The sequence below is a fragment of the Aquarana catesbeiana genome, linkage group LG04, assembly GCF_042186555.1.
Source record: "Aquarana catesbeiana isolate 2022-GZ linkage group LG04, ASM4218655v1, whole genome shotgun sequence".
Lineage (NCBI taxonomy): Eukaryota > Metazoa > Chordata > Amphibia > Anura > Ranidae > Aquarana > Aquarana catesbeiana.
This window is the reverse complement of record NC_133327.1, coordinates 235,180,013-235,204,687: the sequence shown is the minus strand read 5'-3', so window position 1 is coordinate 235,204,687 and position 24,675 is coordinate 235,180,013. Positions and strand designations below refer to the sequence as shown.

Below are 24,675 nucleotides of genomic sequence, written 5' to 3'. Positions count from 1 at the left end.
CTTTGTTAGCCCTCCAATGCGTCTTACTGCGATAGCAAGCCATAGATGTGAGCAAGTGGTGTCTTTTTGTATCACTGTCATGTTTTTTGGTCAGGCAACGCACTGACACCTTTGCGGCCATTGTGCTACATGCTGGGTGTTCAGTGTGCCCCTGTACCTTTAAGAAGGGGTGCCTCCCCTTCAGTCCACCTGCTCTCACCTATCCATCAGAATGCATGTGCCTCCATTGTGGGGACATTCATAAGTTAGTGTTAGGTACCACAGATACCGGGGTGCCTTGACGAGGCTCTGTGGATTAGGCATGCATTTGCAAATGTGTGCAGACTAAACCCCTGCTTTTAACGCAAACTGTTAGACAGGTTATTTGGTTGTCTGCGGGATGGTGGTAAGTTAAGCTTGGTTTTTTCCATGGATTTATCCATGGCCCTGTTTGAACTATTACTTTTAGCCTAAGGTTTTGTTTTTATATTTGAAAAGTCTAATGGTCTGACAAGGTCTAAAGCCACTCATAGACAAGGCACATACATTGGCCGAGTGTCACAAACATGTATCCTTGGCTCACCTGACCATAAAGGTTTATGTAGATGGAGCTGTAAGCATTGCCAGTCACCATGCGGAGCTAGCTTATTTCAAGAAAAAGAATGACAACTGGTTAAAAAACGTAAACAAATCGATCTAATGCTTCAGTCTGCTGCGGCCTTAGATACAAGTTTGCTTCCCCGTTTTTGCCCAGATCAAATAATAAAAACTCAAGTTGGTGGTTAGCCGAAGCATTATAGAACTGAAACCTCAGGTCAAAGTCATCTGCACATGAAGCAAACTGTGAAGAAGCACACATCTGAAGGATTCTTTCCATGACTCACTAATACAGCAAGTGCAGATTTTTCCTTCCAGCAACACAATGGCAACCAAGTAAAGTTTGACTCTTTAAAAAAATAAATCTTAAACTAAAGAAACATTTTCAATGTAAACACACACACACATATATACACACACTAAGTCTCCAATCAATCACTCACCAGAGAAGCAAGGATAGACCCACCAATCCATGAACTAAACCGCCTTTCCACTGTTGTGTTGTTTGCAATCAATTTTAACCTCATGCTCTGGGGGAAAAACATTACATGCGGTATTTATAAATATAGTTAAAAATGTAACAATATTAACAGTAGGGTAAAAGCCAGTCTTACATTATTTTAATATGAAACAACATAGTAAGTTACAGATTCTTATACAGTGCATTCGTAAAGTATTCAGCCCCCCTTCAGTTTTTCAATGGTATGTTGCAGCCCAATACTAGTTTAAATATTTTTTTTCTCAATATTCTCAAATCTCCACTCGATACCCCATAATGACAAAGTGAAAAACAGAATTTTATAAAGGTCTGCAAATGTAGGAAAAAAGGAAAAAACAAAGTAAATGTAATTTCTAAAAGGTGCTATTGACATGAAATTTTCATTGCGTCAGTAACAACCCATGCAATCCATACATACAAAGAAACCAAAACAAATAAATTCAGAAATAAAATGAAATGACAGGGAAAAAAAAAAAAAAAAAGTATTGAACACGCTAACTGAAATTTATTTAATACTTCGTACAAAATCCTTTGTTGGTAATGACAGCTTCAAGATGCCTCCTGTATGAAGAAACTAGTTGGATGCATTGCTCAGATTTCGGCCCATTCTTCCACACAGTCTTCAAATCTTGAAGGTTACGTGGGTCTACACCACTACTGTCACTGATACCAACAATAGGGCACTTTCCTCCCTCTGACAACAGCAGGACAGTATTCTTCCCACTGACACCAACTAAGGTGCAGTATTTCTTTTGCTGATACCAACAAAGGGGAAAAATTCCGCCCTTGAATACAAACGATGGAGCAAGGTTTACTCCTACTGACGCCAGGGAATTTTCTATTCTCACTGGCCACAGTCTGGCCCCCTCAAAGTCTGAAGGACAGTAAACCAGCCCTTTGTTTATAAAATTCTGTTCTATGAACTCTGATCTTTAGTTCTTTCCATAGATTTGGATTTAAGTCAGGCGATTGGCTGGGCAATTCTAGCAGCTTTATTTTTTCTTTCTTTGAAACCAATTGAGTTTCCTTGGCTTTGTGTTTGAGATCATCGTCTTGCTGAAATGTCCAGCTTTCATCTTCATCATTCTGATAGATGGCAGCAGATTTTTGTTAAGAATGTCTTGGTACATTTTTTCATTTATTCTTCCTTCAATGATATGAAGTTTGCCAGTACCGTATGCTGAAAAAACGCCCCACACCATGATGTTCCCACCTCCAAACTTCACTGTTGGTATGGGGGTGTTTTTCTCTTTTCCAATGTTTTTATTGAAATCAAATTTTAACAGATAACAAGGTTCACATTGATACAGGTGGTATGGGGGTGTTTTTGGGGTGATGTGTAGTGCCATTCGACCTCCAAACATGGTGTGTATTATGGCACCCAAAGAGTTCAATTTTGGTCTGCTCTAAACATACTATATTCTCCCAGTATTTCACAGACTTTTCTAAATGTTGTGCAGCAAACTTTAAATGAGCTTCAACATGCTTTTTCTTCAGCAATGGCATCTTGCAATGTTGAGCGTGCATACAGGCCATGGCGGTTGAGTGCATTACCTGTTTTCTTTGAAACAATTGTACCTGCTAAATCTAGGTCTTTCTGAAGCTCTCCACAAGTGATCATTGGCTCTTATGGGGCGTACACACGGTGGACTTTTTGGCTACAAAAGTCCGACAGACTTTCGACGGACATTTGGTGGACTAACAACTGGACTTGCCTACACACGATCACGCCAAGGTCCGACGGATTCGTACGTGATGACATACACCAGACTAAAATAAGGAAGTTGATAGCCAGTAGTCAATAGCTGTCCTAGCGTCGGTTTTTGTCCGTCGGACTAGCATACAGACGAGCGGATTTCTGGGTCCGGCGGAGTTACGATGTAAAGATTTGAAGCAAGTTCCAAATCTAAAGTCCATCAGATTTGCGACTGGTAAAGTCCGCTGAGAGCCCGGGGAAGCCTATACACGATTGGATTGTCCGCCGAATTTGGTCCGTCTGACTTTTGTAGCCGAAAAGTCCAACCGTGTGTACGCCCCATTAGACAGCTCTTCTGATAACGCTTTTCACGCCTGTCGGAAATCTTGCGAGGAGCACCTGGTCATGACCGGTTTATGGTGAAATGATGTTCCACTTCCGGATCATGGCCCCAACAGTGCTCACTGGAAAATTCAGAAGTTTAGAAATCCTTCTGTAACCAATGCCATCAGGATGTTTTGCAACAATAAGGACTCTTGTGAGAGCTCTTTGCTTTTACCCATCGAGTGATGTTTCTTGTGCAACACCTTTTTATAGGCCATCAGTTGAGACTGAACCAGCAGATATTAATTTGCACTTACAAGTGGCAGGATTGCTTTGTAATTACTGATAGATTGCAGCTGGTGTCTTGGCTTTCTATGCCCTTTTACACCTCCATTTCTTCATGTGTTTAATTCTTTTTCCCTGTCTCATTCCATTTTATTACACATAACTTAACTTAATCTCTGAATTTATTTGGTTTCTTTGTACGTATGGATTGCATAGGTTGTTACTGACATGCTCAATACTTATTTTACCCACTGTGTGTGTATACATACATTATATGTATGTATACACAAACACAGTGGTGTGTATACTGTATATGTACAAAGCCACAAGGCAGGAAGTATTTTGTTTGCAAGATTACCTTGTTAAAAAAAAAAAAAAAAAAAAAAGGAGTAAAAAAGAAAAAAAGGAAAATAATAATGCAGGCACCACATCTAAGGGTTGCCATTAATAAGGAAAATACTGCATTAACTAAATCAAAAGTACCATAAAACAGCAGCGGCTCTGCCATGAGATACACACAGTGTGAAACAATGAATAATAAATAAAGCTGCGCTAAACCATAAAATTACCAAATTAATACCAAATTACGTATACATGTAATTTTACAAAAAGTCCATCAACCACATGTGAGTGTGAATATCCTGGAAATTGTAGTGACTTGAGACTAATCCCAAACGCCACCACAGATTAGTGTACCCATAAACTGCATGCTTACCGAATGGCAAGCTAAGATTAGCTTGCGGCTAATTACCCAGCCAGGGCCTTTATCCAAGGGGAAAATATGCATCAGCTGATGAATAGATTCCTTGCATCGAGGGGGCAGGACACATATCACATTCATAGGAAAAGGATATCTCGTGTTCTCGGGTCATAAACAACGGACCAAGCGGTTTACCCAAAAGGAAAAAAGCTCACCATAGTGTAAATACAAAAACATGTTTATTTTAAAAGGTAGTATTGCACTTACATACGGAGCAGGATAAAAAGCAACATAGGTTAAAAAAAAACGGTCGGCTAACAAACATCCGTCCTTCCGGGATCACAACACGGTGACGTCAGCTGTGACGAAACACGCTGGGAGGAGCGACGTGCTGACGTCATCTCGTTGTGATCTCAGGACGGGTGTTGGTTAACCTATGTTGCTTTTTATCCTGCTCCGTTTGAAAGTGCAATGCTACCTTTTAAAATAAAAGGTATGTTTTTGGATTTACACTATGGTGAGCTTCTTTCCTTTTGGGTAAACCGCTTGGTCCGTTGTTTATGACCTGAGAACACGATATCCTTATCCTATGAATGCGATTTGTGTCCTGCCCCCTCGATGCAAGGAATCTACTCTAGCTGATACCCATTTGCCCCCTGGATAAAGGCCCTGGCTGGGTAATTAGCTGCAAGGTAATCTTAGCTTGCCATTTGGTAAGCACGCAGTCTATGTGGTGGTGGTACACTAATCTATGGCGGTGTATGGGATTAGTCACTACAATTTCCAGCATATTCACACTCGCATGTGTGTATATATCTATTTGCTAATTTTATTGTTTAACGCGGGTTTATTATACATCTAAGTATCGGTAAACTGCAATACATAAAATTTTTGTTTTGGGGTTTACAAATGCTTTAACATCACAGGTCTTACTAAACTTCTAGGGTAGAACAAAGAATGATCACAATTTACATACCGGAGGAGTTTTCTGTGAGAGTTCTCTTGTAAGCCTGTCAGTAAATCCTTGCAATAATGTATTTCCTCCTGCTACAATCACACTCCCATACAATCCCTATTCAGAAAACAAAAAAAAAAGTTGAATAGCAACATTTGACATTCTAAAATGTAATCATTTTTGTCACAAGCAACTTAAGAGTAGTAAATGTACTTATCAATTTGCTTGAAGTCCATCATTGTCAATGTATGAGGTGGTATCAAAATGTAATGACTTTTTCATATCTGCTGTTCATGTGAACTTATAGAAAAAGGTCTAATACATATAGGCTAACTCCATCATTGTGCACTTGTTTTTCATATTGCACCCGGCGAATCATGAACGAGAGGTTCAGATAATGAACAGTGATTGAGTTTCTGACGAAAGAAAGTTGTTTCGATTGTTGAGATCCATACAAGCCTGAAGAATGTGTATGGTGATGTAATAATCGACATGAGAAATGTCAGACATTAGGTAAAGAATTTAAAAAAAAAAAGGGGGGAAACTGAAATTGTTGACAAGCCAGGGAATGGTCATCCATCAATGTCAGAGATCATTTGAGCTGAGCAGCCTATCAGTTTCTGCACTTCTTTATCTGTTTTCCCCTCTCCAATCAACTTTTTAATCAAAGTACGTGTTCTTCTGAGCAACGCCTGGAACAACCCATTTTACTCAGAGAAATGTACTATACTCAGCATGTACAACATTTGGTGCCTTAGTCCTTAAAGTATAACTAAAGGCATAGAGCGGAAAGGTATTAGAATGCTTGCCAGTTTTGAATTGACGTCTGTGCCCACATTAAGGATATTCATCCTCTCTATTTGTCCTACTTACTATTATCATTGAAAATAAAAAGTTCAAATTTTGCGTTGTCCCCAGAAAGGAAATCTTCCAATGGGGACACTATTTCTAGTGACCTGGGAGCCCCCAAGGATTTTCCCTTAATTTGCAGGGATTTCTTCCCACTTTCTGTTTGGCTATGAGACAGGAAGTATAGGGAAATCTTGATAATGGGACACAGAGTCCCAAAAAAGTGACAGGGGTTATAACCCACCCTTATTACTCTGTCCAAAATGAAAAAAAAAAAAAAGTTTTGCCTAGAGTTCTACTTAACTACTTCCCACCCGGCCAATGTACATAAATGGCCAAGTGGGCACTCTCTCCTTCTGAGTGGACTTTCAGGAACGACCCTCAGAAGGAGTTGGATCACCCGCGCAGCGGCGCGATCCGATCGGCAGGAGGGCTCTGTGGTTGGCCCTCCTGATCACATGACGGCCGTGTCCAATCACAGCCGTCATGTGATGTAAACACAGAGCTGGTTGCTGGGCAATTGGCTCTCCTCACACAGAAGTTGTCGGTGAGGAGAGGGGAAGGGAGGGGAAGGGGATCGCTGCAGCCGGCTGGTGATCAGTGAGTATGAGCTGTTTTTTACAGCTTTTTACTCACTAATCACCAACCTAGTGTCACCACACAGTGTAAAACATACATGTCCCCACACAATGTCCCCAAAACACATGTCCCCAAATAATAAAAACACCTGTCCCCACATATGTCCCACTAAAATCACATGTCCCAATGATTATCTGCACACATATGTCCATGATCACCTGCGCACATCTGTACATGATCATTTGCGTACATCTGTCTGTGATCACACAAACCAATTATTATACACTTAAAAGAATTTTTTTTTTACCAAAAACATGTAGCAGAATATATTTTGGCTTAAATTTATGACAAAAGTCGATTTTATTGGATTTCTTTTAAAATAGAAAGAAGAAAATATTGGTTTTTTTCTTTTTCCAAATTTCCGCTCTTTTTTCGCTCATATCGCAAAAAATAAAAAAAGGAGTCATGAATAAATACCACCAAAAGAAAGCTCTTTTTGTGCGAACAAAATGATAAAAATTTCATTTGTGTACAGCGTAGCATGACCGCACAATTGTCATTGAAAGTGCAAGAGCGCTGAAAACTAAAAATTGGCCTGGAAAGGAAGGGGGCGAAAGTGCCCAGTATTGATGTAGTTATATAAGGGCCACCTGTTTTTTTTTTTTTTCACAGACTAAATGTACTTACTAATTAAACTCCACATTGCTATTATTTTGAATGTGCCCCTTTCAATTAATGATTTCATTACACAGAAACAGCAGCATGCAATGACTGTTGGATTTGTTGGTTTTCAATTACTCTACTACACCTACTAGTAAATTATTTCCCATGTAGAAATAGAATTTATACCAAAAACAGTGATTGATCTGGTTAGTGATGTTGGACTGCTATTACTTTGAACACAACTATGTTCATTGCTTGCATCTCTGTATAATTACGGTATAAGTTCTACAGTACATCTCAACAGGCGTCAATTGTTAATATCCCTTTGTAACTAGTACTCAGTCTGGCTAAATTCTCCACCCCAATCATAAGATTTACCCTATCCATAAGCCTGATTTTTACCCTATTCCTAAAGAGCCCCTGTACTGAGAGTAAATGCAGAATGCCACCACTGAGCGATTGAAAACATTAGTTGCTTTTAATGGATTCAATACTTTGAGTTAATGACACAAAACAATGCAGCAAGTGAGACTGCATGACAACTTTGCACCCAGCATTTTTTTTTTAGAAGAAAATGTCAGCAAAGCCAACAGCATATGATTTCTGTACAAGAACCCCGGTTAGGCACTGTGCAGTTTTCGAGTGAGGTCAAACTTGCAGCAGCTGAATTCCTCCACTTTCTGCCACACCCCCAACATACCCAAGAAACAGTGCTGAACTGGTGAAAGGGAACTACATTAAAACATGAACACAGTAGGCCTTTTAAAATGTTGCCAATCTTGTACGCATTAGAAGAAATGTAATTTTGGACTACTTACCGGTCTGATGTCAATATCACACATTCCAACACTCGTCGTAACAACATGGCTGACACCAAGCATAGTGTTTCCAGACAAGCCCTATAAAATAGATTGCAAAACATATTAGAATATTCATAAACCGCATTTAATTTTTGTGGTGGATAAACTCTTATTCTCCAGAAACATGGACAATATAGGTTTTCCACAAATATGCAAACTACATTCACAGTCTGCTGTACTGACAAAGTTAGACTAGGATGTAAAAATATGTACTTGGAAGTCCACGCCGTGCTTCAAGCAGTAAAAACAATATATTCTCATTTACACAGCCTAAAGTAGAGATGCTGGGTGTAAGTCTTGCTGCAGTATTGCCAATGTACGTGTGTTTTACAGACTCTTATATAGGACCCTCCATTTAAGTATTTTGTTCCATATCCCCAACTTTCAGTACCTAACATAGTGTATGATTTTTCTGCATGCAATTTTTACATTTACTATACTCTGAGGCAACTATGCTTTATTAATGTCAGCAGGCAACCCTTACTATCTGTAGCTGAAGAAAATAGCAGTTGACTACTTTAAATAAAGCTGCACAGTTTCTCAGAGAAAACCAAAGTGTCCGGTTGCAGCCTTAAAGGAGAAGTTCATCTTTGGAACACGTTACCTGTTCCATTCGTTTTTAGGATCTACACCTTCTCCCCACAATCCACACTTTCCTGTGACAGCAGGCGGGGAGATCCTCTCCACTGTCACAATTGGAAAACAGCGCGGCAGTGTGGGGCTCTGCCCGCACAGCTGCATCATTCATTCACAGTTTCCTGTAAATCAATAGACTACAAGTACCATCAGCCATTGCAGCTGACAGCTTGTACTTCTCAATGAACTACGAGGGTGCTGGCAAGTGCTCTCATAGTTCATAACCTTCCTGCTCTTGGAAGTACGGGCAGACAGCTATTCTGAGAGTCTGCAGATTCCTGACATTGCATCCAAGATCTGATCGTGGATGCAATGCAATTTCAGCCATTTCATTTGACTAATTGTGTCAGACTGCTGACAAAAAGTAGTGTATGCACTACTTTTGGAAATTTACTGCAACCAGATCGCATGGCATTTCTGTACCAGGCGATCCAGTGCAGGCCTGTTTGTGACCTGGGTTTGGGATGGTGTTAACACTGCACTAACACCCACTGCAGAACACAAGGGCAGCGAGTTTTGAATGCAGTGTGGTAAACACACTCAGAACGTGTTTACCACACCGCGTTCTGGTGTGAACCGGTCCTAAAGACTACTGCTATGCAGCTCTGGCTAAAAAATTGAAAGTAGCAACATACACGGGTTAATAATCTCACCTTAACATTTGAAGGATCAAATAACCCTTCAGGAATTTTCAAACGTTCTGCTCCAAAGTCACAGTTATAACCGTTAGGATACTCATAATGGACTGTAGGCATCTGAGCTGCTACCCTAGAAAAATAGGACAACATTTTGTGCTGAATAAGGCTGTCCACACCACCTATTTTATGTAGACACTAAGGACAGACATGGGACCTATTTTGAAGACCACTTGTAATAAAAGCATGTGGTATCTTGTAAACAGAAAATGGTTTTGGACCACTGACATGACTGTTAACTTACTGCTCATCATAGGTGGAGTCTGACACTTGAAGCACAGATGCCTGGAAATCCTGAATCACACTCTGAAAAGGGTAAAAGATAGATTTAGTGCTGTATACTGTAAACTTAATGGGGACCACACAAGCATGTCTTACTTACACTGCACATATAATTATGCCAGGAGCGAGTGACCTGAGGTAGTTTCTCTTTTTTCTTCCAATTGGCTGGTGCTCCTTCCCGTACTGGTTCCTTAAGAACAAAAACCCATGATGACCCTACTGAACACACACTATCTCTATATTAGTAGATTATTAGGTGACCGGTTTATTTTACCTTTGAAGCAATCATGTATGGGGGAATCAGATCCACGTTCATCTCTTGAAATAACTCTCTGCATTGCATAGTAATGAAGTCGCCAGCAAGCGGAGATTTTACAATACCTGCCAAAACAAGCAAAAACAAGTTTAACCACTTGCCCTCCGGAAGTGTTACCCCCCTTTTATGACCAGGCCATTTATTGCAATACAGCACTGCGTTACTTTAACTGAAAATTGCGCAGTCATGCAACACTGTACCCAAAGAAAATTTGTCCTTTTTTACCCCCACATAGAGATTTCTTCTGGTGGCATTTGATCACCACTGCGTTTTTTTGTTTTTTATTGCGCTATTAAAGTGGAGTTCCACCCAAAAATGGAACTTCCACTTTTTGGATTCCTCCCCCCCTCCGGTGTCACATTTGGCACCTTTCAGGGGGGAGGAGGGAGCAGATACCTGTCCAATACAGGTATTTGCTCCCACTTCCTGGCATAGATCACCGCGGCGCTTGCGGTGACCTACGCCACTTCCGCCGCCTACTCCGTCCTCCCCCGTTGTATTCTGTGAGACATAGAATACAGCAGGGACCTGAGAGGACGCGCATTAGGGAACCAGGAAGTGAAGCCGCACGGCTTCACTTCCTTATTCCCTCACCGAGAATGACGGCGGCAGCAGCCGAGAGCCGATGAACGGATCGGCTTTGGCTGCCGACACCGCAGGCTCCCTGGACAGGTAAGTGTCCATATATTAAAAGTCAGCAGCTGCAGTATTTGTAGCTGCTGGCTTTTAATATTTTTTTTTCAGCAAACCTCCGCTTTAAGAAAAACAGACTGACAGTTATGAAAAAAAAAAAAAAAAAAAAATACAATAAGATTTTTTTCAATTAAGCACTAAAACATATCCAGAAGAATTTTTTTTTAAAAACATCAAATGTCTTCAAAAAATTTAGACCAATATGTATTCTGCTATATCATTTTGGTAAAAAAAAAAAATCCCAATAAGTGTATATTGATTGGTTTGCGCAAAAGGTATAGTGTCTACAACTATGGGATATATAATGTAATACATATTTTAATAAAAGAGACTTATAGAGGGACTGTGATATTATGGCGGACAATCAGACACTGACATTTCTGACACTTTGTGGGAACCAGTGATCAATGCTAAAAATATGCACGGTCACTGTATTAATGACACTGGCAGGAAAAGGGTTAAATATCTAGGGCAAAGGGTTAAATGTGTGCCTAGCTGATGTTTATATGTGCTATATGTTCTGTTTTTACTTTAGATGTGATGGAAGAGAAAGTCCATCAATCCCCCCCCCCCCCCCCATCAGGATGGAGCTCTGCATTGTTTTGCATATGCAGAGCTCTCTCCTCAACAATCAGCAGGAGCCAATAGACATCCATTAGCCAGCACCCGCTGATCAGCTTCTGCTGTGACAAATCACAGCAGAGGTGGCGCACCGGCAGCGCTTGCCCCTACCCAGAAGTGCAGAATCACACACACACACACACACACACACACACACACACATATATACGATTCTGCACAGCTCAGCTGCCCTGTAGCAGTAAATCTACTATGGGGCAGTTGGCAAGTGGTTAAACAAACCAGTCATTTGTTATGATATTAGGGGCTGGTATCCTTCTGAAAATACTGGTTCCTGGCAGTCATGCTTATACTGTATAGTGTCAGTACTTTTAGAGTCCCTAACCCCAAAAAAGTGCTATTCTGCATTCTTCTTCCAGGTCACCGACTCAAATTAATAAAAGTAGCCAGTATAGCAGTCAGGCAACTAGCAGTAGTCAGCAATAGTCAGAAGTCGTTTAATAATGGTCAGCAATTGCAACATTTATATTCTTCTCATGCCAGGTTTATATACCATACCATTAATCTTCAGCTTTTTACTCATTACCATTAGATGTGATAGAACAAAATGAATCACTTTAAAACGGACTACTAAAAGCATGACCTCAGGTAGGTTAACTAATTAGGGGGAGGTATGTATTCATAAGGAAAATCCTTATATAACCAATGAAATTGACAACTACTCAAACTTGTAAAAAAAAAAAAAAAAAAAAAAATGGATACTTTGAACAAACTTGTTACAGAAATGACTGTTTTCCTTGCAAAAAAGCACTGAAAATAAAAAAAAATGTAAAAAATAAATAAATAAATAATGGAACCATGATCCTGTTATACATTGTACACCAATATGCATGACTGGAAGAGGGAGGGAACATAAGGAACCAATTAGGGGTTCTTTGGTAATGAGGAACACACTGAAAAGGAAGAGAGTGTAAAACGGTAAGAGGGAGAGAAAAAGTAAAAAAAAAAAAAAAAGAAAAAAAAAGAAAAAAAAAAGGACCTCACCAGTGTGCCGCTATTTTTTCATTGTCAAGATGACCACATTGTATTGCATTGCTGTAATGCAGTAAGTCAGGTCACCAATCAGGATATGCTGTATGTGCAAATCTCAGGACTTGACGCACAGAAATTCAAATAATCTGGTAGCAACAAATGTATTTTTACTGTATATTTAGCCATTTGCCTGCAGGTCAGCTTTGACATATACATACATAAATAAATTATATATATATATATATATATATATATATATATATATATATATATATATATATATATATATATATATATATATATATATATATATATATATATATATATATATATACACACACACACATACATATATACACACACGTCCTATCGACCTGCATTCTTGCAGCATTGCCCTATGTAACAGCATCCCATTACCAAAATCTGCCATGTGCAGATACCCTGAATATCTGACAATGTTACCCAGAGATATAGGGGTTCAAATTTACCAAAGGAAAAAGAGCTTGTTTACTTAGCTTAGTGAATAAGTTGAAGTTGTGTTCACTTCAACCACCTAATCATGTACAAACAAAAATGCTGTTCTTTAAATTGCTCTTGCACATGATTATACAAAATGAACACAGCTTCACTTTTATTAAGATATTGATAAGTTTACATTAAGTTTCGCAAGTGTAATTTTTTATTTTATTTTTGTGAAATTAACCCAATGGTGATTTAAAATGCAGGTCTGGCATTCATTGCTTCTACTGACTGACAATGTTCACTCCGACTAGTACTAAGGCCGGCCATAGATGGTTCAAATCTTGGCCGGTTCAGCAGCAACTGAGATTCGAACCATGTATGGGCAGGCTGAATGTACCAAGTGGATCGATTAACTTGGGTACAACCAGCCTACTGGATCTTACATGCGATTATACCTAGTGGTTGGTATAGCCGCTGGCAATAATCATGGTTTTCCCCGTACCCCTGTCTGGGAGAATACAATGACTTGGGGGATTCCCCTGTCAACGCTGTCTGTGTAGATGGGGGATTCAAGCAAATTTCTTTCCTGCAAACCCATAGTTGCAGGAAAGAAATTTGCACCATATATGGGCTGCTTAATGATGTGGTATTAGGCATGGGAAGTTAATGTTCTCAACCACATCTATGGCTTTCATTGCCAGCCCAGTCGATGATAATCGTTTACACATGTGCTGAAAAGTCTTGATTGTATAAGAATTCATCCCATTGCTTCAAAACCTCTATTCAGGCTTTGAAACTACCAATTACCTTCAAAATGTCACTATTAGATGAATGGAGTCTACGTGTGTGCAATATAAGTGTTACACAAACTCAAAAAATAAATGTCTTTCTTGAAGGTCCCCAAGATTGTTAGAGAACATATCTAAATAGACAGCACATGAAGACCAAGGACCTAACAGAACAGGTATAGATTAAAGTTTGAGAAGCTTCAGCCAGTGTTGGTTTAAAATAAATTCCAAAGTATGAATATCCTTAAAAGCACCTTTAAATTCACAGTTAAAAAAAAAAAAATGAAAAAAATAAATCATTCCAAATAAGCAGAATCACGGCTGTGATTTTGCCTAATGAAGACCATCTGCCAATATTCCATGACCAAGTACAAAAGGGCATTATCACCCAGAGACAAAACCAAGAGGCCAATAGAAGCCTGACTGTACTGTGTAAGCAGATATCTCATCTTGAACACTCTGTCTTAACTTGAGGTTAAAGGTTTAGAAGCTGGACTTCATTGTACCTTAATAAAATAAACTCCCCAGCATAGCTGAGAAATGCTTGCAGTCAGCCATGATACCCTCTCCTCAGAAACATTAAAAAGGTAAGAAATAAGAGTTGTTGTTTTTAGGAATGCTGTGTGAATAAGAACGCAAACATATTGTGGGGTTTTCTCAAATTTGACTGCAAAAGTGGAAATACACCAAGTGTTGCATCTATAAATGACGCTAAAAAGGTTATAAGAATGCATTAGGCCTCATGCACACAGGGCATTTGCTTTTCTCCTCTAAACGAGAACACCTTGGGAGGAGAAAAGCGGCTGAAAGAACTTGCATAAAGCTGGGTATTGCACATGCGTTTAGGGGCGTTAACGGATTCCATTGTGGAGAAAATTCATTTATTCTGGCCAATGGAATGCATGAATGCTCAAACATGCCTAGCATTTAGCCGTGTTCAGCTCTTCTCTCCGGAAAGCAGTTTTGATTTTTCTTTTTTTTCCAGCCCCTACATGCCTATGGGCGCTTATATAGGCCGATAGTATAAAAAAAAAAAAAAAAGCCTGTAAAAGCAGCGTGTTTTGCTTTTTGTTTAGCCCGGTGTGCATTGAAGACTTATTGCTTAGGCAGGTTATAATATCATTTGAACATCCCAACTTATTAAGTAATTGTACATGCATGTGTAAAAACCTTTTTAATCAGAGGTCATCACCCTCACCAGAAAAGATAACATGATAATAAGCAGGAACAACCAGACAGCAGAAAAAGAGCATACCTCCAAACACAGGCTTGCCTGGCCAGTCATAGCCCTCTGCACCATGCACGGTGGTGTAGAAAATGAAAAATCAGTAGTATTATTTGTTACATATGTACAGTACGTATGGGCAGTCTTAGTAGGCTGAATTATGTTCGATGATGTTGACTGTGCCATATTCTTTGGACAAAAAGTGCAGATTGGAGCCAATTCTTACACTCGAAGAGATAGATATATCTATATATATATATATATATATAGATATAGATATCTATATATATCTATATCTATATCTATATCTATATATATATATATATATGCAATTCTCTGTGAATGAAAGTCCAACAGCATCATACATAATTCTACAATGACGGAAGCTGCATGTTAAATATTTAGATAAAATTATCTTAGAATCGGTTTGTGCTTTTTTTATTCAAATGGCTTTTATTAATTTTTTTTTTTTCCATTTAACATGGATTCCCCCCTACCCACCTCACCTGTTTCCCATCTGCTCCCAACTTTTTTCTATGCATTCAAAAAACAATTAAAAGGATAACTTTCTCTTTCGCAATATGTTACACCCGTATTCAGGGTGTAACAAGCAACGAACAGACCTCCCCCCACATCCCCGATCTGACAGCTAGTGAGGATCTTTTCTCTCCCACAACCCCCAGCCCCCTCCTCCCGTTAGCTGTGAGAATTTAGAAAGGAAGTGGCCGAGCAGGACTCAACCCAGCCGCGTCTCTCATTCACAGCGCCCTGGGAATGGAAAACGACAAGGTCCGGCAGCCTTTGTAGTTTTCAATTAACTACTACTACTACTGTGGAGCGCTGTGGTAGTTCAATACACTGAAAGATCTGCTGGAGACCAGCATGGCACCACTGATCACTGGTGCAATGCTTTTACAGGCTCCAAAAATAAATGCACATTTTTTTTTACCAGAAACATAAAAAAATTAAATGTGCATTTATGTTTTTTTTTCAAAAAAGTAAAACTTATCCTTTAAGCAAGATAGGGTTGCCTTGTTTTTTTTTTCTAATAGAATACTGTTTTTTTAGAACAATAAAATTATAGAACTACAGTATCTAGTCAATAGGATTCACAGTAGTGGTTAAGTCACAGTGTCAACCAGCTTTCCCACATATTTCTAAATAGAATTTTTCTCTTCTTTGACCAACTTAAAGTGGTTGTAATACCCGCTTTGTTATTTTTACCTACAGGTAACTGTATAATAAGGCTCACCTATAGGTAAAATGATCATCTTCTAAAATGTGCACCGTTTAGGAGATATTCACCCTGCATGCAGCCGCCATCAGCAGTGCATGCGTTCTGAAGGTCCAGCATACCGTGCTGGACCGTCAGAGCTTCTTGCCGGAACAGAGGGCTCCCGTGCACATGCGCAGGAGTGATGTCATCGCAGCTCCAGTCACTCACAGTGCCGGAGCCCGCAAGAAAGGACGAGAGAATATGTAAGCCCTGGAAGGGCGCCGCTGGAAGGGCTTCGTTCTAACGTGAGTCCTTCATAATGTCTTGCGGGTTTTTTTTTTTTTTTTTTAAAGCTTTGGTTGCAGTTCCAAACAGGCAATATTTACCGTGACCTTACTCTACGATGACATGCAATCCAACATCAATTGATTTACTCAATGTGTTCCTGTCAACCTTAAAGCAGCAGACATTCATGAACTCAAAATCTTGGGATAAACCTACATTAAAAATACTCTCCTACCAGCATTCAAAAAATGGATAGATCCAATGTCATTGTTAAAAGGTGACAATTGTAATTGTCGCCTTCTATCAGCTATATTATATCCCTAAAAGAGAACACAAAATGGGCGCAATTACAACAAAGAAGTTCTAAGTCACCTGCAGATTCATCATACTTGTTCTGGTTGTGTGCATCTCAAAATTCTGAAATCAAGCATTTTGTTTCTTGAACATTAACCACCACACATACATTTACTGCAGCAGGGCGGAAGTGGGAAATCACGTACCTGTACGTGAGTGCTGTTGTCGGCTTTGGGGCGCGCACACGCTGTGACTGGACACAGCAGGAGCCAATCAGCAGATCCGGCGGCAGCCGGGACCCGCCGATCGTTCAGAGGAGAGACAGCGCGGTGGTCTGCCTATGTAAACAAGGCAGACCGCCGTTCTGTGAGGGAGGAAAATGGAGATCTTGTGTTTCTGCTAAGCAGAAACACAGATCTCTGTGTTCCTCCAGTGACAGCATTCCCCCCACGGTTAGAAAGAACTCTCTAGGAGCACACTTAACCCTTTGAATTGCCCCTGTTAACCCCTTCCCTGCCAGTGTCATTTATACAGTGACAGTGCTTTTTTTTTTTTTTTTTAGCACTGATCACTATTGGTGTCACTGGTCCCCAAAAAATGTCACTTGGTGTCAGATTTGTCTGCCGCAATGTTGCAGTCCTACTAAAAATCACTGATGGCCGCCATTACTAGTAAAAAACAATAAAAAGTCGATAAATCTATCCCATAGTTTGAAGACGCTAGAACTTTTACGCAAACCAATCAATATACGTTTATTGGGATTTTTTACCAAAAATATGTAGCATTTTGGCCTAAATTGAAGAAATTTGATTTTTTTTTAAAATTTTTTATTGGATGGGTTTTGTAGTAGAAAGTAAAATATAATGTTTGTTTTTTTTTTTCAAAATTGTTGGGCTTTTTTTTTTTGTTTATAGCGCAAAAAATAAAAACCGCAGAGGTGATCAAATACCACCAAAAGAAGGTTCTATTTGTGGGAAAAAAAGGACATCAATTTTATTTGGGTACAGCGTCGCACAACCACGCAATTGTCAGTTAAAACAGTGCCGTTTTGCAAAAAATGGCCTGATCAGGAAGGGGGTAAAACATTCTGAGGCTGAAGTGGTTTTAAAGGGCAAGTTCACCTTTACAGAAAATCTGTAAGGTAAACCTACACTGGACCCCCATCCCCCCTGGTCCCGCTGACCTGGAGTCCTGGGATCACCCGTTGTGAGACATTGGATCGCTGTTTTACCGGTCCAGGAATTTGCAATCCCCGCGGCTTAATCTCCCAAATGTACCTCTCTGCATGTACGGATAGGAAGCATTATAATTGGTCTGCGCCTTCACATGGACGGTGCTGACCAATCAGAACCCACCTAGCCCGTCCTATCAGCGCTGGGGAAGAGGAGAGAAACCCGCAAGGATTTCAAATCCCCGCACCGGTAAAGCGGCGATCCGATGTCTCACAGCGCATGATTGCCGGACTCCAGGGAAGTGGGACTGGGACCTTTAGTAAAGGTGAACTTAAATTTTAAGCTAAATTTCAGGGGGCCTGAAACTCCCAGGGTGATTCTGCTTGGAATTCACCAATAAAAACACAAAATTTTAATCTGTCCTGTTTTATGCAAGGAAAATTATTCTACTGAAATGGAAAGGCACAACACCTTCAGTTTACTCAACTAAAAAGGTTAATTAACAATATCTACCCAAATCATATATAATAGTGGGGCACGTCCCAAAAAAATGTTGCAAGGCCTGGCATACAGACATTGGAACGATCCACCCCTTACATTAGGACTTGCTAGCCTGATACGTATAACACCTAAATATACTAATTATGGTACTACTGTAAAAGGTGTGTGTGTCAGTACATGTTCTGTGTTAGCACACCTGCCAGTGTGTACGTTAGTTCTTTCAGTTAACAAAACTAAGGAGTGTTAAAAGATTTAGTAAGTAATTTCATCTTCGCTTAAAGCGGAGTTCCGGCCGCTATATTTTTTTTTTTTTTAAAGTCAGCAGCTACAAACACTGTAGCTGCTGACTTTTAATAAGGACACTTACCTGTCCAGCGTGCACGCGAGGTCGGCCCCCCGAGGCCGATCCATCCATCGGATCAGCCGCCGGCGCCTCCATCTTAACGAAGGGACACAGGCAGTGGAGCCTTGTGGCTTCACTGCCCGTTTCCTACTGCGCATGCGCGAGTCGCGCGGCGCTTTGTGAATGGCCCCGTTGCTTCCTGGGACACACACAGTTCCCAGAGGACAAAGGGGTCGCTCAACGAAGTGGAGGAAGCGCCACGGAGTAGAAAGACGCAGATTAGGAAGACTGCCTAGCAACAAGGATTTCAGGTATGGTAAGTTAAATTTATTATTTTTACAATTTTTGATGCTATTTTTTATTTTAGGGTGGCCCTCCACTTTATCTAGGGAATCTTTGGGAGAGTAAGGACATACAAATTAGCCCAGGTATGACAAGCAACCTGCCCTATAGTGTTATACATTTTTGGAGGCACTATTTTTTTTTTCTGTATAAGTGACTCTATCCACATCCTTGTGTCTGGTGATAAAATGGTGTATTCTGTGACATATAGTATATAACAGGGCAATCAGTCAGTATAGGAATCTAGGCATTTCTATTGCCAACTAGTCTTTGAAGATCTCAGAACATGAATTCAAATAAAGCACGCTAGCGGTAACTCTGTATTACAGGGCGTGCATGAAATCTCAAAGTGACTCTAGAAGGTGTATAATAAGCAACATAAATAGTTTCATGCAGTTATTTTGGTAATACATAAATATAGAGAAAGCAAATGCACACTCATACGTGGGCTAGGAAAGGTCAGGACAATTGTACTGACGACATACAGCCCCCTCCACTGTCTCCAGATACAGTACTGCTATTGGATGCTCTTACCTTGTTGAAGTACATATCCATCATGGACTGGAATGGCTGTAGTATGTGTGGACCCACTATCCAAAATCAGACCTGTAGATCGACCATTAGCAAATCTAATTCTGGAGTCAAGAAATAATTTGTTGCAGACAGTACAGATGAACTTAAAACCCAATCATTAAAATCTCATGAAAGGTTCAACATGTTAAAGCGGTAGTAACCCTCCGGCTACATAAGTAGGTAGGGGTGCGAGGACGTCACTCCTGCACATGCATGCGGGAATCACCATTTACAGCACGAGCTCTGAAGGTCCGGCACGACATGCCGGACTTTCAGAGCACATGTGCCAGTGACGTCACCGGTGCATGCACTCTGAATGTCTCCTAAACAGTGCAAGGTTAGGTGATATTCACAGTACCTTCAGGTAAGCATTATTATAGGCTTACCTGTAGGTAAAAGATGAAAAAGTGGGTTTACTACCACTTGAATGCAATTTCAAATGCCATTTTCAATATCTGTAAATGTGTAGCTTCCATTAAAATAATACCTGGTGACCCTATAATGAAGGTCCCTGTTCAGGCACTTAACGCTATAGGGTGGTACTTTGTCCACATCTCCCAAATGTTCTCCCATTTTGTCACCCTCTCCCAGTGGAGACTACAAGCAGCCATGCCAGCGCACATCGCACAGGTACTATATGTTCCATAGTTGACCCCACCTCAGGTGCCGGTCTTGATTGGCCATTGCATGTCCCTTCTGCAATAAAGAGTCTATCTTTTCATACTTCATTTTCCCCTGACTTTAGTTTCGATTTTAGGGCTCAAGCACACAGGATGTTTTAAAAATAGCAGCGCTAAAAACAGCATTTTTTTTTGCATTAGTGTTATTGCGCGTTTTTTTCATAAAAAAAAAAAAAAAAAAAAAAAACAACACACTTCCTATAATGTAAAAAACGCCTAAACGCTAAAAACGTCAATCGTTTTTTACAGTTCGTTTTTACTGCTCCTGGAAACATAGGCTGTCGTTTTTTTCTAATGCCCCATAACGCTTATGCCTCCAAACACCTCTGGCAGTTTATGTGTGCATGGACACATAGGCTAACATGGAGGGGCTTTTAGAGGCAGTTAAAAAAAAACCCATCAAACTCCCCTAACAGCAGCTGTAAAAACATCCTGTGTGCATGAGCCCTAACAGACCACACTGTACAGCAAAATTGCCAATCAGAAGTTTGAAAAAAAAAAAAAATAAATAAAAAACCATTTACACTGCACCCTCCCAAACCCATACCAGATTTTGAGGGGAACCCCGACTTCAACACTTTACCACTTCCCGTCCGCTGGACGTCATATGACGTCATGGACTTTGAGTTGAGGTATCTGAATGATGCCTGCAGCTGCAGGCATCATTCAGATATTCTTTTCTGCCGATGATTCCCTGCAATGTAAATACAATCATAGTGGCTGTTCAGCGTCCCCTCCAGTCACCCTCTGGTGCTTCTACCAGCTTGCCCCTGCGATCGGCGGCCATTTCACATAGAGCTGACTGGGGACCAAATGGTCCCCGGCCATCACTATGACCTTCGGAGGCTGGGCGCGACGTTATGACCTCACATCCGACCCCAGCAGATGTAAACACTGCGTTTTTGTTTTTTTTTTACCTGGAAAGGCTGAGATCGCTTCTTTCTTAATTTATTTATTTTTGGATGCAGCCTAGGGGAGAGAGGAGGCTTTCCAACCTGGAGGAGAGATGTGGGGTCTCTCTATGTAAAGAGGACCTGTCATGCCCTATTCCAAGGGATGTTTACATTCCTTGTAATAGGAATAAAAGTGATACACTTTCCTTTTAAAAATAAATAAATTTAAAGCGCCCCTGTCCCCGTGTGCTCACACGTGGAAGCGAATGCATACGTAAGTTGCAGTCGCATATGTAAATGGGGGTCAAACCACACATGGGAGATATCGCCGTGAACATTAGAGCTAGAGCAATAATTCTAGCCCAAGACCTTCTCTGTAACTCTAAACAGGTAACCCGTGAAAATTTTTAAAATGTCGCCCGAACACCCCCACAACCACCACCCAGGGTTGTCGGGAAGAGGCCCTTGTCCCCATCAATACTTTATGCTCTCCTCTATCATTACAGGGCATTATATTGCTCCTGCATGTTTATACTTTTAAAACTCATTCTACCGCGCCTCAATCGCGCTGCAAACGCCTGCCAGTGCATTTGTGGAGCGTTACCATAGACTTGAATGGGAGGCATTGAAAGGCTTCAAACTCCTCCAGACTCGAAATGAGGCTTCAATTTTGACGCAACACCAACGCTTCAAGCTTGCATAATGTGAACAGCACTATGTGCTGTCTATAGTCTCATTTGCATAGGCGTTTGAGGAGCGTTAAAACGCCAGCTTTCAATGCCAGTCTGAACTTAGCCTAAAAAAACTGGATTTAAAAAAAAAAAATTGAAAATCAGAACACCGTTCTTAAATAACATCTTCGAAATGCATCAAATGTTAGCTTTTAAACACTGGAAAAATGATACGCAGTGAGAACAGCAGTTTTGCACAGGAAGAACGCTGGAATATTGTAATGCTCAAACATCAGCTCTGTCAGCTTCTCTCGTTTTGCTCTTGTATTCCACTGAAACAAAATGAACACAGCTATTAAAAAATATATTCTTTATCACATGAAGCATTGGAACTACAGACAAATTTACTTACAGCAGCCTCAGACATCAACACCGGATGTAAACTGGCTTCTGACTTGATGTGCGTTTTGTAAGTGTGGTCTAAAATAGCTTGAAAACTGTCCCAATCTTCAACTAGAAGGAGATATAAAAATTGGTAAAACCACATCCGCCTGTCTGTTTCTCTCAATACCATCACAAACACTAGCTGCTTGTTTCCATACAATCACATAAACTAATCAGTTTCAGTAAAATACACAATGGGGGAGATTCGTAAAGAGTGTCTTAGAGACCCTTTAGAACTTTATCTAACCTCTGCAGCTAAACGGTCGGTGCTGGCACCAGATTAATGTACCTGTCAAAAACAAGCACATGAAGCGGTCGGAGGCTGGTATCCATACTGGACTCTTCTTCCTCAGTGTGCTTCTTCCCTGGCCACTATACTCTCAAACAGGCATATGGTTGAGGAGCATTGTAATGGGGTGGGCAAACCTTTAAAAGGGAAACTAAGACTAGTTCCCCATCAGCTCTGCTTTTGATTGACAGCGTGCAGCAGTGGATGAAGTCTATAGAAGTAGCTATGTAATCTGCCAATTACCCTGGGCTGTCAATCAGAGGAAAGGCTGACTTGATAAGAAACTAGTCTCTCAGTTCGCCATCAGACTGCGCCCACCAAACAGGTTCTGTGGCCATAGGGACCATTTCTTAGGCCACCTCCTCTGTGATTTGACCTCATCAGCCCCTTTGTTTACATTCAGATTACAGACAGGGAATCTTTAAGCTGACAGCTGAACGACAGCGTCCTTGCAAACACATGCCTCACTGTAAGCACTGGCTTACCTCTGTACACCAGCTCAAAGCTGGTCTTAATTACTGAAAGTTTCCTAATCTGTGAACTGGCAGTAATTATTTAAGAATCTGTTGCAGTCAACTTTAACCTTGTAATACAAGAGTATTCAGCGGTACACTACCCAATTTTCTTTGCAAAATAAAGAATGCATAAAAAAAAAAAAAAAAAAAAAAAAAAATCTGTTGCAGCCTAAACAACAGGTTCCTAAAATGGTGGTAGTAAGAACTACCAGAGTTTGTCACACATGTCGGTGCAGATACCAAAACCGCCGTAAATCCTTGCCTGAATTCGATTTTAAAAAGGGACAACTGATAGAAAATGGTTGTAAATGCTTTGAGTTCCCCAGACTTGACGCTTTACTAAAAACTCTCTCTTGGTTACTCAAGTAGCAGATTTGTTTCCCCACATTTTTATATTGTTTTCCTTTCTATATATTTTTGGTTTAAGGCATTTTCTAATAGAAAATTCCAAAGAATCTATCTGGGTAGGATTTTGGTGCTCAGTATTGAGCAGACACACAAGCATTCTCACAGGTTTGGCCAAACTTGTCCATATGCAAGTCTTGCAGCAACAACAACATTTTGCAATCAAAAATCTTCCAAACACCCAACCACTAAATAATGACATACTGTATGTGTACCCAAATAGATGCAAACCATCAGTGATCTAGCAATAACTTACTCATTCCATTTTTGAGAGGTGAAAAAGCCTCCATGTTTTCTCGTGGTACCCTGAGTGCATTTGTATCAATATAATAAGTAGGACTTCTTGATTTATTTGGCTCTCCATCAGTTTCCATCTGTGTGCTTCCATCTTCTCTATCAAGTACCACACCAATCGTTGTAGGAAAATCTACCTGCAATGATCATATTATGCTTTAGAACCAAAGGAAAACTTTATTTAAATAGCTATATACATAGTTGAAAGACACAGAAGAATCTATAGCTGCCGGCACATATCTTCATGCATGCCACCTAATAAGGCTCTGAGTGGAAAATACCTTGAAATGATGTGTTTGAAATTTGAGATTTCAGATATACATGACAAAGTTATCTGATCACAATAACTGCTTTTTTTAACTTACCTTTGGACAATCTTCTCCTGCATACCCGGCACGTACCGAAAACGAGCCAATATCAAACACCAAGGCTCCAACTTCATCTAAATTAAAAAGAGATGCATACAGTATATTAAAATGCTTAAAAGTCCCAACTGCAGCAAAAACTAAAATGTGTTGTATATTGAAGCAAGGCTCAGACCTCTCACCGGGCTGCTAAGTACTGTACCGTATCTATGAAAGAGCAGCACTGGGGGAGGAGTTTTGCAGTCCACAGAGATAGCTGGGAACAATCCTGATAACATTCAGTAAAGGCAGAGAGCACAGGAAGTTACCAGTACACAAGGTTTCTGGCAGGATCAACATTTTTGAAGATGTCAAACAGACATAACAAAAGCTTTCAATTGAATATTTGAAAGAAGTTGGGATTTGAAAAAAAATTTAATGAAAATAAACCTTCATACTTGCCTCTATGCCGCAGCATCAGTGCGATGCTTTAGATGTCATGTGCTGGCTCTAAGATGGAGAACTGAGTGATCACATGAGTGCTGATTGCTCAGTTCTCAGTTGGCTCAGAGCAGAGTGCAGTGACTGTCAGTCACCAATCTCTGTTCTGCCCCTCCAGAACTCACTGGAGTGCTGGGTTTGAGAGGTGCAGACATAGCTGGCTTCAACTCAACTGTGCGCTGGAAGCTGAAGCCAGCGGTCAATCAGGCAGCTGAGTGA

The 24,675-nt window shown here is 40.4% G+C and overlaps 1 protein-coding gene across 1 annotated transcript in view; it reads right to left on the bottom strand.

Annotated features, from left to right (window-relative positions):
- LOC141139784 (actin-like protein 6A) overlaps positions 1-24,675 on the bottom strand; it is a 30,674-nt gene that overhangs the window by 1,213 nt on the left and 4,786 nt on the right. The window contains exons 2-13 of the mRNA XM_073626266.1: positions 23,977-24,053; positions 23,574-23,748; positions 22,077-22,177; positions 21,899-21,996; positions 19,382-19,476; positions 9,874-9,980; positions 9,700-9,789; positions 9,562-9,623; positions 9,276-9,390; positions 7,945-8,025; positions 5,057-5,152; positions 1,020-1,106 (exon numbers count right to left, since the gene is read on the bottom strand). Of these exons, the coding sequence (XP_073482367.1) occupies positions 1,020-1,106; positions 5,057-5,152; positions 7,945-8,025; positions 9,276-9,390; positions 9,562-9,623; positions 9,700-9,789; positions 9,874-9,980; positions 19,382-19,476; positions 21,899-21,996; positions 22,077-22,177; positions 23,574-23,748; positions 23,977-24,053 (1,184 nt within the window). The remainder of the gene's footprint in view (positions 1-1,019; positions 1,107-5,056; positions 5,153-7,944; positions 8,026-9,275; positions 9,391-9,561; positions 9,624-9,699; positions 9,790-9,873; positions 9,981-19,381; positions 19,477-21,898; positions 21,997-22,076; positions 22,178-23,573; positions 23,749-23,976; positions 24,054-24,675) is intronic.